At 40.2% G+C, this 16,032-nt stretch overlaps 1 protein-coding gene across 1 annotated transcript in view; it reads left to right on the top strand.

Moving 5' to 3' along the window:
- The first annotated feature begins 7,285 nt into the window (after positions 1-7,285).
- Positions 7,286-16,032, top strand: part of EML4 (EMAP like 4) — a 159,293-nt gene continuing 150,546 nt past the window's right edge. The window contains exon 1 of the mRNA XM_059659985.1: positions 7,286-7,601. Coding sequence (XP_059515968.1) covers positions 7,577-7,601 — 25 coding nt within the window. The 5' untranslated portion in view covers positions 7,286-7,576. The remainder of the gene's footprint in view (positions 7,602-16,032) is intronic.

Genomic DNA, 16,032 nt, shown 5'->3' with positions numbered 1-16,032 from the left:
AGGTCATGGGTTCAATTCCCAGCTAAGGGCATGTACCTCGGTTGCAGGTGCCCCAGCCAGGGTGCGTGAGGGAAGCAACCAATTGATGTGTCTCTCTCACGTGGATGACTCTGGATGTTTCTCTCTCTTTCTTTTCCCCCTTCCCTCCCTTCCTCTCTCTCTAGAAATCAATGGAAAAAATATTCTTGCATGAGGATTAACAAAAAAAGCTTCTGTACCATCTATCTGGAGACACACACACACATGTACACATGCATGCAATCTGCTTGCATGTACATGCATATAAAATTATTAAGAAAAAAAAGCCTAAAGGGAATGACATGATCAAAGCAAATTATTCATTTTATATTTCTTCCTGTCTTTTCCCAAAAATAATTTCAGTCTGCCTAAAAGCAAATTGATTCAGTAACATCCATGTGGCTTACTCCTGTGATGAACCTGTGATAGGCACTCGAAGACTGCCTTCCTGAAGTTTGCAGGCAAAAGGGAAACTGCTTCTTAAATCCATTGGGAAGGCTTTATGTGCTTTAATTACATCCATGAAGAACCAGAAACTTGGGATGAGAAACCTCCAGATCTTTCATATTATTATAATCCAAGTATATTGCACTTGAAAACCACTTATGACTTCTTAAATTTCTAGTTACGATTTATTTTTTTAAATGCCTGTTTTTTACTGAAAGACCTCTAACATTTGGAAAGAGAAAAATTGAAAATAAAAATAATAAATCTTACATTTTATTTTTATGATTATTTAAATCAAAGGCCACTCAAATGGTATCTATAATAATAAAAGTGTAATATGCAAATTGACCGAATGCCTGAACAGTGGAACAACTGTCTGGACAAACTTCTGGACGGAGTCAGGGCTGCAAGGGCTGAGCCCCTTGCATGAATTTCGTGCATCGGGCTTCTAGTGCTTTTATAAGATATGTTTATGATGTTTTTATACTGTATTTCATAATTTGGTTATTGGATTTAAAATTTAGCATTTTAAAGGACCATAAAGTAGTAAGTAAATTTCTTAAAATGTGCAATTGAGATATCATGTAATGGTACACCTGAAATTCAGTTTCTAGTTAAACAGACTTTGTTTTATCTGGTCATCCACAATAGTGTATTGAGGTTCTAGTGTGGTGTGAGACAAAATAAATATAGATGAAGAATATTTGACTTACCTCTGTGTGGGACATCAATCAGTAAAAGAAAATATTCTGAGAATAAGACATAAATAAGGATGAGAAATTATTTAAGGAATGTTAATTATATTAGCTTATAGTACAAACAAACTAGTGGAGTGAGGAGGGAAGTAATGGGGAAGAAGTATCCAGCAGGTAATTAGTGGAGGATCTAGGAAATCAGGTTCTCCAGCTCAGGGAGGAAATGTGAGAGAGGATGTAGTAATCCTGGCTTGCAAGCATAATCAGGTAACCCTGATTCTAAAAATTTGCCCCTTTACCATAGTTCAGCTCAAGTTAATTTTCTGCTTCTGCTCTTTGTTGTCCATTCACTTCACAAATACGTATTGAGATTTTGCATATTGCAGGTACCTTTCTGGGAGCTGAGAATTCAGCAGTCAACAAGACAGTCAAAATCCTGCCAAACATCTTTAAACTGTAGCCTATATTTTCTCCTTCCACTTTCACACCACCCTCTCAGTATTTACGCCCTGCACCCTGATTTCTTTTCCCACCATCATAATAAAAGAGCTCTCTAAAAATCAGTGGCTTTCTAATCATTGTATCTAGGGCTTCATTCTTATCTTCCCTGGACCCTGTACTATTGAATAGCATCTGATTTCCAGAATATGTTTTTTTTTAAGTCCTGGCTTCTTTGGGTTCTGTGTTGTGCCATTAGCATGATTTGCCTCCTACAACTGTTACTTTTTCTTCCCTAACTCCTTCTCTTGCCACCTAAATATTGGCATTCCCTCAAATTCTGCACTCAGCTCATTTCCATTTCCTCTCTCTCAAATCTTTTCACTTGACAATTTCTCATGGCTTGAATCTTTGGCTCCAGTTAGAAGTATCCTCGATCTATATTCCCAGGCCCAACCCTCACCTAAACTCTAATCTCACATTTCAAATTAATGTGCTGGAAGCTTCCATCTGGGCATCTGGGCATGATACCAGCACAATCTGTTTAAAACTAAGGTCAGTGCTCATACCACACAGGGTTCTCAACTACAAACAACAGAAACCTACTCTGGCTAACTGCAGCAGAAAATGACTTCACTGGAAAGATATCAGGTGGTCACTGGGTCGATAGGGAATGCAGAGGACCACGCATGGAAAATGGGCAGGAACCAGGCAATCTAGGGCATGGAGAGCACCACTTAGTTCACCCCACGGGAGGTGCCTTTTGGGGATGCTTCTCTGGAGCTGGCTGGCCCTCTTCATCCCCCTCCTCACCCCCAACCCCACATGATCACTACTCATCTTCAATTTTTCAGCTTCCTTCTAGTATTGATCCCTAGCTGGTAGTTTTTATGTTATTCATCCCAGATTAAAAGACTGAGCTAAGGTTTCCAGTTGGTCAAAGTCATGTGCCTGAGCCCCAGCTGCCAAAGGTGACCTCTAATTACCTTCAGCTTCCCACAAAAGGAAAGGGGTCCTGACACAGGCAAACAAAAACATGGCAATTAACTACTGTATTTTCTCTTCTTTATCACCTCATTTCTTTAAGTTCCTATTTGCATTTAATGTTGCCATCATTCTCATCATCACTGGGAGTTGCACCTGGATAACCTCCTTCCTCTCTCTTAGCTTCTGAGGCAGCCCGTCATCCAGGTCTGCAAGGGTTTTGTTTGTTGTTCATTTATTTGTTGTTTTCCTTCAATTCCCTTCTTCTTGGACTTTCTGCAACTACCACTCCACTGCAGCAGCCTTCTACCTGCATTTCCTATTTCCAGTGTCTCTTCCAATTTATCCACCTGTAGGTTAATTTTTCTGTAGCAACATTTTGACAATATCACTTGTTGCTAAAATTACATTGTTGATAGCTGTCTCAGCCTGGCATTCGAAGATCCCCACAATAGAATTCCAGTGATATTAAACTAGTGCAGTGGAAAGAGCTTGTATACTCTTGAGGCTCATTTTCCTGGTTTTAAAAAATGGAGATAAAAAAGCATACCTCCGAGGGCATTTTTAAGTCAGCTCTTTAAAATTTGGAAGGGTGTTGTACTTGGGTTGCAACATCAACTCACAGATGCTTGTAATGGACAATATTCAATTACAGACCTGTCTGGTTCAAAAACCTTCACTGAGGTTGTCATGCTTGTGGTTTGAACACAGGCAGGTTGGGATTAGCATGCTACCTGTTTGGGGGCTAAATGGCAATCTATTCACCATTTTTAGCCTTGTTTCTAATTTCAAACAGCTGACTTTCAAATGACCTTTTGGAAATATTTTGTTTGCAAATAGAGAGCTTCCAGTGTTATTAATTTTTAGAGTTGAATTTCCCTGATTGGCTGCTTTCCATTCCAACATTGCTATTGAAAAGTATTTCCCTGTAGAATTCTGTGAGAAGCTGCTATGAATTCCTTGTGGGGAAATAGTATATAGTTATGGTGGACAGATGAAAATGACCAGTTCTTATTTTTAAGGCTTGCCCAACATCCAGTAAATGTGGTGAAGCTCTAGCACATAGAAACTTTATTGGCTCTACAGTTTCAATAAGTTTAAGCCTCACATCATGTCACAAATTCTGGGAAAACACAGCTCCATAGCCCAGGCTGGGCCTCTTCTTTCTACTAGTCATGCATGGCACCATCAGAGCTACCAAAATTAACCTGAGCCTCCATAGTCATTCACTCACTCATGCATCCACGAAGCAAATCCTCCTAAATGAAGCCTGTTTGGTGATTTCCAGAGGATAGATTTCAGTCTCACAAGCTCTTGCCAAGAATTTACACACAGCACTGCTAAGGTCAGTAAGTGTGGAAAGCCTTAGGCGAAAGATAACAATCTTGCCAAGATTTGGTAAAACAGTTATTTTAAATCGGTGTCTACAGATACAGTTTGTGGGTGAGTGTGTGAATTAATATGCATGGCAACATATTTTTTGGTTTTGCATCTTTCATGGTATTTAAAAATTAACAGATGTTTGTGATGTTAAAATAATATAAAAGGGAAACCCCCTGTATCTCTTCCTACCTTCCCCTTCCCCCACTTAATTTCATTTCCCAGAGGCAACTACTTAAAAAAATAAAACAAAAACAAACAAACAAAATTTTGGAGTATAGCCTCTCACACTTTTTGTTTGCTTGTTTCTCTTGCAGTAATTTTAAACTTATCCCTAGACATTTTTCATGGTTAGGAGGAGCTAGAACAACATTGCCATTTAGCCTCTTACAGATTTTGGAACTTTTTCATACACTGCTTATGTTAAACACAGAATAAAAACAAGGAACCCTTTTTTTACTTTTGTAAAAATAAAAGCAACTGAGACAGGCAGATTTATTATGACTTTAATGAAACACGCTCCATGAGTCTCTTCTAAGGCTCTAGGAAAGTTTATCTTTCCACTGTAATCTCACTTACACATAAGTTATTGCTGGCTATCTTCATTTAGCAATAGGTTCCAGGAATAATTCGATGATCCTGACATCTTGTCATGGAGGTAAGGACTAGAGGTTTATATAATGTGATATGACTATATGGCTGCCACTGGAAGTATGTGGGTAGTGTGGTAGAAACAAGGATTGAAACATGAGCCAGAAGCTAGTCTAGGGAAAATTATTCTAATATATATATATTAGAATATATATATAAATTGTAAGTGGAAATTTTTGTTCTCACTGATGTCAACCCACAATGGAAATTCTCTCCTGTCAGGAATATACTCAATAATGCAATGCGTATAATTTAAAATTCACCATATATTTTCTTTTTCTTTTTTTAAAAATGGGAATCACCTGAAATAGAATTAATCAGAATTTCTACAGCAATACTACAAACAACCTGTACTATATGTGAGAAGTGATTTTTTTATGCATCCCAGCTATCAGCAATAAAAACAAATTGATCAACCATGCCAGAAACTAAAAACTAAAAAATATTTTTATCCTATTAAAAAGTTATTTTAAAAACCACTATCATATTCATAGTACTTTAAAAAGCAAACAGGTTTTGGGCACAAAACCTGTCATAGAACAGTATCCCAGCAAAGGATATCTATTAAGAGGAAAAAAATCATCATATTAAGAGGTAATCAAAGAGAATGCAAGTTCCTATTCTTTTACTTGACAGAGAGTGTTATATGTAGAAACAGAAGAGCAATTGTCAGAATCAAGGCCTTCTTAAATATTAAATGGTTAGATTTAGAAACTTAGAGGAATGAAAATGTCTATAGCAGGGGAAACTTTGGGTAAATAATTTAATTTTGAAGGAGGAAACTTTAGAAACCATTTTGTCTGTAATTTGAATTTATCTTGGCTGCCTTATGGCCAGTCTCCACATAATACGGTTTTCAGAAGACACACAGGTCTGATATCCAAAAAAGAAATGAAAAGTAATTTAGACTTCTAGGGAAGATTTTTAAAGAGGCATCAAAAAGGGAAAAGTATACTGCAAGACAGTAACAAAATGTGTTTTTTTTTTAAATGTTGTTTTTTAATTGATTTTAGGAAGAGAGAGGAAGGGAGAGACAGATTTACTGTTCCACTTATTCATGCATTCATTGGCTGGTTTTTGCATGTGCCCTGACTGGGGATAGAACTCACAACCTTGATGAATTGGGACAATGCTTTAACCAGGGAGCAACAAAATGTTTAACAATCCTTTCGACCATCTAATTCCTCTCAGTCCCTCTCATTATGGCAGTTGCTACCTCTTATTTCTCATCTCCATTCTTCATTCTGTTTCTCTCTCCTGCAACTCTCTCTAGAACAGTGGTTCTCAACCTGTGGGTCGCAACCGTTTGGGGGTCGAACGACCCTTTCACAGGGGTCACCTAAGACCATCAGAAAACACATATATAATTACATATTGTTTTTGTGATGAATCACTATGCTTTAATTATGTTCAATTTGTAACAATGAAAATACATCCTGCATATCAGATATTTACATTACGATTCATAACAGTAGCAAAATTACAGTTATGAAGTAGCAACGAAAATAATTTTATGGTTGGGGGTCACCACAACATGAGGAACTGTATTAAAGGGTCGAGGCATTAGGAAGGTTGAGAACCACTGCTCTAGAATGACTCTTATTCTCCCCTTTCTAACTCAGTTCTTTATTATTGCATAGATCGATTTAGTTCCTGAGCACCTTAAGTTCTCCTCTTATTACTCTGATCCACATAACCAAGTCCCCGGAGGGACTTTGGAAACTAGAACTAGAGGAAGGTCTTTGGAAGGATGAAGAATGGGGGGGGGGGCGGGGGGGGGAGGAAGATAAAGGCTCTGTATACTTAGATATTTTGGTTATGAGACCAGTCCTCCCATTTGTAAATGAATTAAGTGAGGCCCAAATAAGTTCAGTGACTTTATGTTCACCTATTGAGTCACATAGAGTTGGGCCTAAAACTCAGCCTTACTTCGTTTCAACCCTTTGTCATATATAGTTCCCTAGTAGGCAATTAATCCTATCATCTGCTGTAGAAGAGGTTCCTTTACATCCCTTGTGGAAAGAACACCAGAAGGAGTTAAGAAGCCGGGGTTCTTGCTCTGCTTCTACCAGGCTCCATGTCCTTGGGTAGCCATGTCCTTTCTAAGGCTCAGCGTCCAACTTAAAGGGGAGGCAGGTTCAACTCTTGGGTCCTGTCCAGCACTAACGTTCTTTGCTCCTGGCTGTCTTGGGTCCTGTGGCTGTAGCAACGGTGGCCTTGAGTTAGTCAAGAAGACTTGCTCCTATTTGTCCTTTACCCAATTGGGGCAGAGGGTGAACCCGGGGAAGAAGGGATCCTTTCCAGCACGTGGTTGCCTCTTCAGTGTCCTCGCAGTATAAACAGGGTGACCATCTCCTGGTAGGCGGGGGCTCCAGACTTGGACTCCCCAGATCTTGGGCTCCATGCTCCTGAAGATCCCACGTCAGAGGCCCCTCCTAACCCCCACCCATTCTCAGCTAGCTTTCAGACCCAAGTAGTCCCAGGTCCTCAGCAAGCCCACTGCGCAAGCGCAGCCACCAGTCCCGCGCGAGGTGGGAGGAATCCCAGGCCGAGGCAAGGTGAGAAGGAAGGGTCGCCAAGACCCCGCCTCCGTGTCGTCACGTGGGGGGCGGAGTCGGAAACGTGACGGCGTGCGCGGGGGCGGGGCTCTTGCTGCGCGCGGGCGCGGGGGCGGGGCGCGGCGCGGCGCGGCGCTCGCGGCTGCTGCCTGGGAGGGAGGCTGGGCAGGCGGCGGAGCGGCGCGGCTCTCAACCTGACGGGGAAGTGGCCCCGGCGGCCGCGACTGACTCTCCGGAGGCGGACCGACGGACGGGCAGACGGGCGGACGACGAGGGCGGGGGCTGGGAGCCGAGCCGGGCGACTGAAAGAGCGAGCGGGTCAGGCTCCGCGTCGGCCACTCTCTCCGTCCGCTGAATGAAGTGCCCGCCCCGCTGAGCCCGGAGCCCGGCGCTTTCCCCCGCAAGATGGACGGTTTCGCCGGCAGCCTCGGTGAGTACGGCTGGGAAATCCTCCCTGGGCTGCCCCGGCTGGAAACTTGGTTGCCTCTCCAGACAGCCCAGGCCCAGCTCTCCACCCTGCCCCTCGGGATGGCGGTGGTTCCACTGCACATGTTCCCCTCGAGGCTGCCGCCCCTCCGCTGGCTGCGGTGGCCTCGGAACCCCTCCCCCCTGCCCGGCCCTCCTCGGTGAGACCCCGCTTTCCTCCCAGCGCCCCTCGGTGCCTGGCCCTCCTCTCCCCAAAGCGGGAACCCCTCCTCTCCGAGAGGCCCCGAGAGCTGGTACGCCCGTCCCCATACACTCAGGGCTCCCCCCACACAGACCCTTTTTCGAGGTATAACATTCCTCCCTTTTTTCCACACACTGAACTCTCGGAGTCGGGACACCCCTTACCCACGCAGAGCCCCCCCCCTTTTTAGTGTAGGGACCTCCCGTGTCTTCTCAGGAAGGAGGCACCCCCAAACCCCCCGTCTTCGCTTTGACTTTTGGAGACTTCTTGCATCTTTCAGTAGCTGACAACTTCCCCTCACTTCTCTGAACATTTTGCAGCGGTGGAGAGAACCAGAAACACCGAAGCATCACTTGTTTAATACAGAGAAGGGAGAGGTGGCCTCGGTGTTGGGGGACCCTCTTTAAGAGGAACGAAAGCGGGATTTTTTTTTTTTTCCTGGCTTTGCCAGCATGTTGGGGAGACGTAATCCTGCCCGGTGAATGCATAGGAAAGGGGGCCTTTGTCAGGGGAAGAAAGGATTCTCCATTTTTGGAGTCTGCTGTCTTTGTGGAATGGAGAAAGGGAAGAGGTTATGAAGTAGGCTCGAGTATCCTTTGTGTCCCCTTTCACCCAAATAAAGGTAGCAAATTTTGTAACTGGCTCCGGGAACCAGAACTTGAGGCTGGTACTCGGGGGACCCCTCTCACCTGTGTCTGGAATTCCTGTTCTTCGAGGCCACCGGCATCCGGTTACTGTAAAGATTGAGCTCGATTGTGGTGATGGTGAGAGAAACCGTTTCTGCTCTGGCTGATCCTGCAGTTATGTGATACCTGCTGCTGGATTTGTATTCGGAGTATTCTATTTAGAGGTAGCTTGTATGCAAACACCTTCTTTGTGCATTTCTTGATTACCAGCCCCTAGTTGGTTCATGTTCCTGGATCAGTGCACGATCGGGCCATGTTGGGATTAGATGGGTTTTTAAATCTCAAGTGAAAAAGTCAGCCCAAGAGCAATGGGCCCATTATAAGTATTAAATGGCAAAACACTGTAACTGGGGCCCTTTCTTTGGGAAGAAAACAACGTTAGAGTGCTCGGAGAGTGAAATCCTAAATTAGGCAGCTGAGTGTTACTCTTTAAACCCCCCAAAGGCACCTGTTGTCCATTTTCTAGTCTTTGATTCCTTGCATAGTGAGGTGGTTTCATTCTTAGGCTCCTTTTATTTTATTTTTTTAAATATATTTTTTATTGATTAAGATATTACATATGTGTCCTTAATCCCCAGGTTATCCCCTACCTCCCCCCCCCCCCCCCATGCCCTCACTTAGGCTCCTTTTAAAAAGGCATCAACTATTCACTGCTTCCCCCCCCCCCCCTGCCTGAATTTATTTGCCAATTATATTGGACCTAAAGACTTGTCTTATATGGTGGCAAGTGGGTGATCGTACACTGGGGCAAACATTGGGTGCCTTGAGGGATGCTGGCTCCTCAGCCTGTAGGAATGGTGGAATCACTACTCCCAGTAGAATTAGCTGTTCTGCTTCTCTCCTGTTGGTAAGGACTTGCCAAAGCTTCCTCTTCTGTGTTTTGAGGGAGTCTTTCTCATCAGTTGGGGCACTAAGTTTTATTTTGAAATAGTGGATATGCCTTGTTAAATAACTTTTTCCCTCTTGCCAATTCATGAGGCCACTTAGATGAAGGTGAATTTTAGTTGGGGCTCCCACGTTTCATAAAAAGCATTAGGGTTGACCTGAGTATTGGATTTTTTTTTCTTATTCATTTGATGCCATCCTTTCAGTGGTACATTGATGAAACTTTTCCTTTCTTTAGATATGGTGTTGATCAGCAACAGGGGTGATGCTGGTCTCTAAAGAGAGGAACCTGTGTCAGCAGAGAGGGAAAGAAATGGTTCCTGGCAGTATTTCTGGAGCTGATCTTGATGAAGATACTTCTCAGCAGGAGCACTATGCTTTTTCTTTCTGTGCCCCTTGTAAGAGAAAAACTAGGCCCCATCTTAATTGAAACCTTAAAGGGTTGGGGTGGGGGAGGGATAGTGCTGGTATATTTTACTGGTAGCCTTTAAGCAGAGCTTTGCTCGCTCTTGCCAGATTGCCTGTTCTGTTCTCTGCAGTTCATTAGTCTAGAGCTGAGAGTTACATTGATCTTTATTTTATCATCAGGAGAGCTATGAATGTAAAGGCAAGCACTTGTATTCTAGTAGATGTTTAAAAACTTTTATTTAACCAAACAAGAATTCAAAACATGTGAAGTTCTTCTGGGGTCACAAGTATTGAAAGCGTTTGTTTATTCTCAAGGAAGTGTATGTGTGAATCTCTTTTTATACACTAGATGGGTTCTTAAAAAGGTAGTTTTATAGTGATAAAACTGTATTTTTATAAGCAGAAAAGTTGAGTGCTTTATAAACAGAATGATTCTAGAGAAACTGATTATTTAAGGGAATCTTATGGTAAATCACTTTGTAAGTGGAAACCTTTTAAAATTTAAACTGTACCCTTGTTGAGTGTTTAGATAAAGAAAACATTCTATTATGTGCATTTTATAAGATGTCTAATGCCAATTAAAAGTGTGTGTAGTGGTTTTTGAAATAATAGAGAGGAATGTTAAGTGACTGGCCATGTTATATGCACTACATTGAAATAATATGCCAGTTGTATAACTTTTGTTTTACGTAAAAACAACTAAAGGATGCTTTAAATCTCTGCAGCTGATAAGTTTCAGGCAACTTGGCTGGCAGGTGCTTGTACTTTGGAATTTCCCTTAGGCTAGTAGCCTTTCGTTTACGAGTTATAATTAAAAAATGGCAGCACTTTGGAAACGATTTTTTAAAAACTTTTGTGTGTGTGTGTGTGTGTGTGTGTGTGGTGGGGGAGTTCCCTGAGCAATCTATCTTGATGTCCAGCCTCCAAATCACTATATATGTATACATACACGTACAAAATGTACATACAGTATATATTTTAAATCGTAGGGATATGTGCAAAAATGGGAAGCTATTGACATGGCTTTTTTATTGATTTTCATAAGGCAGGGGATAGGTGCATTTCATGCTTAGTCTTTTTATTGTCTTTTAAAAATAAAGGTTTTAATTTTCAGAGTTTTATCTTGGAATTTACTACTTTATACTAAAGTAAGTTAAAGACAACATACAGTTAACTGTGTCAGTTTTAACTGTTTCTGCTCCGAAGATTTTTTTAAAACCCCCAAGTAAAACTCAAAAATTTATTTTCTGAAGAAAGATTGTCATGAATGAAATTGTAGGGTTAGTATAAGAAACATAACATTCTGAGTGCAGGATATATGAACAAATAGTAGCAGTATGCTTCAATTTATGAAATATTTTAAGAAAATATTTTTAACATTACAGTATTAGGACTATGATTCTTATCTCATATACTCTTGCTTTCTTAAAGGAACAATGCAGCCTATGATTTCTACAAATCTAGTCTAAAGCATTCTTTATATATTTAGTCACATACAATGTTTCTCATGTGATAACATTATTTGGGGAATTTTCTTTAAACTTTTAATTTCTTTTTTTAAAAAATATATTTTATTGATTTTTTACAGAGAGGAAGGAAGAGAGATAGTTAGAAACATTGATGAGAGAGAAACATGGATCAGCTGCCTCCTGCACACTTCCTACTGGGGATGTGCCCGCAACCAAGGTACATGCCCTTGACCAGAATTGAACCTGGGACCCCTCAGTCCGACGCTCTATCTACTGAGCCAAACCGGCCATGGCTAATTTCTTTTTAAAAAAAAATATATTTTATTGATTTTACAGAGAGGAAGGGAGAGGGATAGAGAGTTAGAAACATCGATGAGAGAGAAACATGGATCAGCTGCCTCCTGCACACCCCCTACTGGGGATGTGCCCGCAACCAAGGTACATGCCCTTGACTGGAATAGTACCTGGGACCCTTCAGTCCACAGGCCGACGCTCTATCCGCTGAGCCAAACCAGTTAGGGCTTAACTTTTAATTTCTTATTGGTTGTCTCTTAAAAGGCTGAAGATAGGCTTATGTTATATTACATGACATGAATAATAACTCTTACATGGTCCCTGCAGCATCTGTAATATGAGTTAGCTAGAGTACATGTATGTGGATTAACACCTATTTTATGACCAGTACTATGTTTGCTTGTTCTTAGGGGAAGGACAAATCAGCCTTTTAGGAGCTTACTATCCAGTTTTAAATAGATATGTTTAAGCATAAGTAAAGTACTTGAAATGGGAGTAGAGGAGGAAAAGCACCATTTAGAATGCTGTGTAATGTATCAAGCTTGTAACTTCTGAAAGAACATTTGGAGATTGCTAAATTTATCTCTATAGACCCTGGCTTTTTAAAACAATGGAGTAATATTAGGGAATAATATTACTAGGTCTTTTTCTGTCTATATTTAAGTTTGAATAACTTGTGGGGAAAGTACTATATTAATTTTATATATATGAGTCCATTTCTGTAACATGTAAAACTTCAATGTTCATAAGAAATTTGAGAAGAACATTATGATTTTAAATTAGATGGATTTTAAGGCATTAAAAAAGTAAGGAAATAATCTTCATCAACTGTTGCTTCAGTGTGGAATATCTATAGTATATTTCTGAATCTATGTATGATATTTTGTCCTATAGTTTAATTGTCTATAGTATATTTCTGAATCTATGTATGATACTTTGTCCTATAGTTTAGTTGTCTCAGACTGTTGTAATGCCTTAACTTTGCTTATTGCTATATAATTAACAAAAAGCTTTATTTCTTTCTTTTTTTTTTAAAAAAAATATATTTTTATTGATTTTTTTACAGAGAGGAAGGGAGAGAGATAGAGAGCTAGAAACATCGATGAGAGAGAAACATCGATCAGCTGCCTCCTGCACATCTCCTACTGGGGATGTGCCCGCAACCCAGGTACATGCCCTTGACCGGAATTGAACCTGGGACCTTTCAGTCCACAGGCCGACGCTCTATCCACTGAGCCAAACCGGTTTCAGCAAAAAGCTTTATTTCATTTAATCTGCACAGTAACCTGAGGAGAAAAGAAATTCCCCTTATGTAGATAAGGAAACTGAGGTTCAAAGAGTTTGAGATTAAAAAAAAGATATTTAGATCCAGATTTTTTTCTTCAATTTTTTGATGGGGAGAGAGATGGGGAGACTTAACTTGTTAGGTTTGTATTTGTATTATTTTAAATAATGAAAACAGTACAAAAGAAGAAAACATTGTTATTTCTAATTCATCTGTATGCATCTAATGGTAACATGTTGATATTCTTGTTTTTAGTCTTTTTTATGCCTAGTTTTTTACATAGTTAAAATCATGTTATAGCTATAAGTTTGCACTCTTCCGCCCCCTCCCCCCCCCATTGGATCCTAACCATTATTTTGCTTGAACTGAGATTTTTCTGATGAAGTCCAATATCTTTTCCCCACCCCATTTTACTGCCTTTGTAACCCACTGGTGCATTATATCTAATATGCCTGAATCTGAACTACTCTTCCTCTAAATCAGCATTTTCCCTTATTTTCCACTGTCTGAATTACCCAGCCCTGAAAGGTCAGAATCATGTTTGATGCCTTACCATTTTTGCCTACCACATTAAAATCTCTGCTAAGATTTGTCAATTCTTGTCACATTTTCTCATCCCTTACTTTCCTTTTTCACCACCACAATTCAAATATTATTTCATGTTTGGATTATTGATAGCCTCAAGAACTGCCACCTGTTCCATTTATGGGAGGGAGGAGCTTCCTATTAATCTTTCTAAAGCAGTGCTTTGATTGTGCCTTTCACTCTTTTAGATTGTTTCATTGCCTTAATGACTAATTTCAAACATTAGCCTTGTTCTCGAGGCCCTCCATTATCTTGTTCTGCTGTCTTAATATTTCCGGGCCAATGACCTATTTCTTGTTTCCCAAATTTGGTTGGTACTTTTTCATCCCTGTGACATTCCCAGTACCCTTCAAGGTCTAATTCAAATATCACTTTCTAAACACCCTTCCTTATTTGTTGCTTTCATTCCCAGCCTAAAGCATTTACCCCTTGGACTTTTAGCATAGGAGCATTCTTAGAGCACTTATCATGGAATATCTCTTCTTATAAGGTATAAATAATTATTACAAGTCTTACAATTATTATAAGTCTCATTTCTCCAGACAAATTATAAATCTGTTGAAGGCTAACTCTCTCTTGTGTCTGAAATTTCACAGCAGAGCAGTAGAGATTTCATGATGAGTAAAATTTGGGGAAGAAATTTGTTGGCCATCTGATAAAGAGCTCTACGCTTGGTTCTAGGGCAGGGGTGGGCAAACTTTGACCCGAGGGCCACAATGGGTTCTTAAACTGGACCGGAGGGCTGGAACAAAAGCATGGATGGAGTGTTTGTGTGAACTAATATAAATTCAAAGTAAACATCATTACATAAAAGGGTACGGTCTTTTTTTTCAATAATTTTATTCATTTCAAACAGGCCGGATCCGGCCCGTGGACCGTAGTTTGCCCACGGCTGTTCTAGGGTGTTGTTTTTCAAGTTCAGGTCTTGTGTATGAACTATTATTATGGAATTAGAAATTGATTTATTTGGGGTTAAGACCAACACTAAAAAGAATAAAGAGTTTGGCTCAGTGGATAGAGCATCAGCCCGCAGACTGAAAGGTCCCGGGTTGGATTCCGGTCTAGGACACATACCTGGGTTGCAGGCTCGATTCCTGGTTCTGGTCAAGGTGTGTGCTGGAGGCAACTGATATCCCGCCCCCCCTTCTCCCCCTCCTCCTCCCTCCCTTCCACTCTCTAAAAATCAATGGAAAAATATCCTCAAGGAGTATTAACCAAAATAAATACATAAATAAAAATAAATTTTAAAAAAGAATAAGGAGGGGAAGAAAGAAACATAAAAAAATTGATGCTTCACATAATGTTGATTAAAGAAACTTTCAGTTTTATATTTTTACCTTAGAATTACGTTGTAAAGTTTTCTTACTATGGGTCACAGTCAGATGAAAGGTACACTTCTAGTGGCTAATCCCCATCTTTGAGAGACTAGGTGAGAGGATGAACAATCAGAAGTAGTTATATTGAATTGTGTTCTTTGTTTTTGAACTTTTTAGAATCTGAATATAACAGTTCGAATACGGTTAATAGCAGCAAAAAATATATATAGTTCTAAAATCAGTTTAAAATATGTTTTTATTAATTTTAGAGAGAGAGGGATAGAGAAATGGAAACACCAGTGAGAGATACTTCTGTATACCCCCTGCTGTGGATGGAGCCTGCAACCCTGGGCATGCGCCTTGACCAAGGGGGAAGGGGATCAGATTGGAAATGGGGACCTCTTGGTTTATGGGTCGACGCTTAACCATTGAGCCACAACCTGGGCTAGAATCAGTTTAATTGAGGCAAACTCAGTTTGCAGAAATGTGGTTTTATAAAACTGATAGGTTAGGATATGTTACTTACTTTGTAAAGGATTTAAAAAAATGTGTTTTTTTCCCAAAATAATTTACCATATTGTGTTTTTAGCTTTTCTGATGAAGTTATCTATTTCTTGACTGATTCTCCCCTTGTTAGCTATTGAAAATGTATCTGGTCTTTAAGGCATGGCTCAAGCACACTTTTTTTTTCTCTCCTCAGGAGGCTGTGCCTGATTATTTCAGTCTTGCACACATACCATTGCACTATGGTGCTTCTAAAGTGGAGGAGACTGAGCACTTACACCTAAGGGATCTGGGGGTGTAGCCAAAACTTGGAGTTTATTTAACTTAAAAGTTTATATGATAATTTCACAACCGTTATAATAAGAATTGATTCAGATAGGAATCATTGATAGATGCTAAATCTAGGGGATATTTTGATGAGCAGGATTTTTGCATGGTCTTAAATATCTATATATTGCTTATTAGTTGCAAGGGGAAAAATATAATAACACTATACAGTCGTGAAATAACACCTTGAGTGCATGATCAAAATAAATAGCACTAGTGAACATTGTGTGCCTTTGAATGTGATGCCCTGAGAACACATCACTTATGCAGTTCTCTAGTAAGTAATGCATAACCTGAATCTGTCATGTGGAAACGCTGAATTCTTTTTAAAAAGTATTAATGTTATAGAGACAAAGGAAGACTATGGAAATGTTCCAGATTAAAGGAGATTAAAGAGACATGGCAACTGCAATACCTGATTCTAGACTGGATCTT

This window comes from Myotis daubentonii, chromosome 12 (assembly GCF_963259705.1).
Source record: "Myotis daubentonii chromosome 12, mMyoDau2.1, whole genome shotgun sequence".
Classification (NCBI taxonomy): Eukaryota; Metazoa; Chordata; class Mammalia; order Chiroptera; family Vespertilionidae; genus Myotis; species Myotis daubentonii.
The sequence above is the reverse complement of the archived record's forward strand: the minus strand, read 5'-3'. Positions and strand labels throughout refer to the sequence as shown.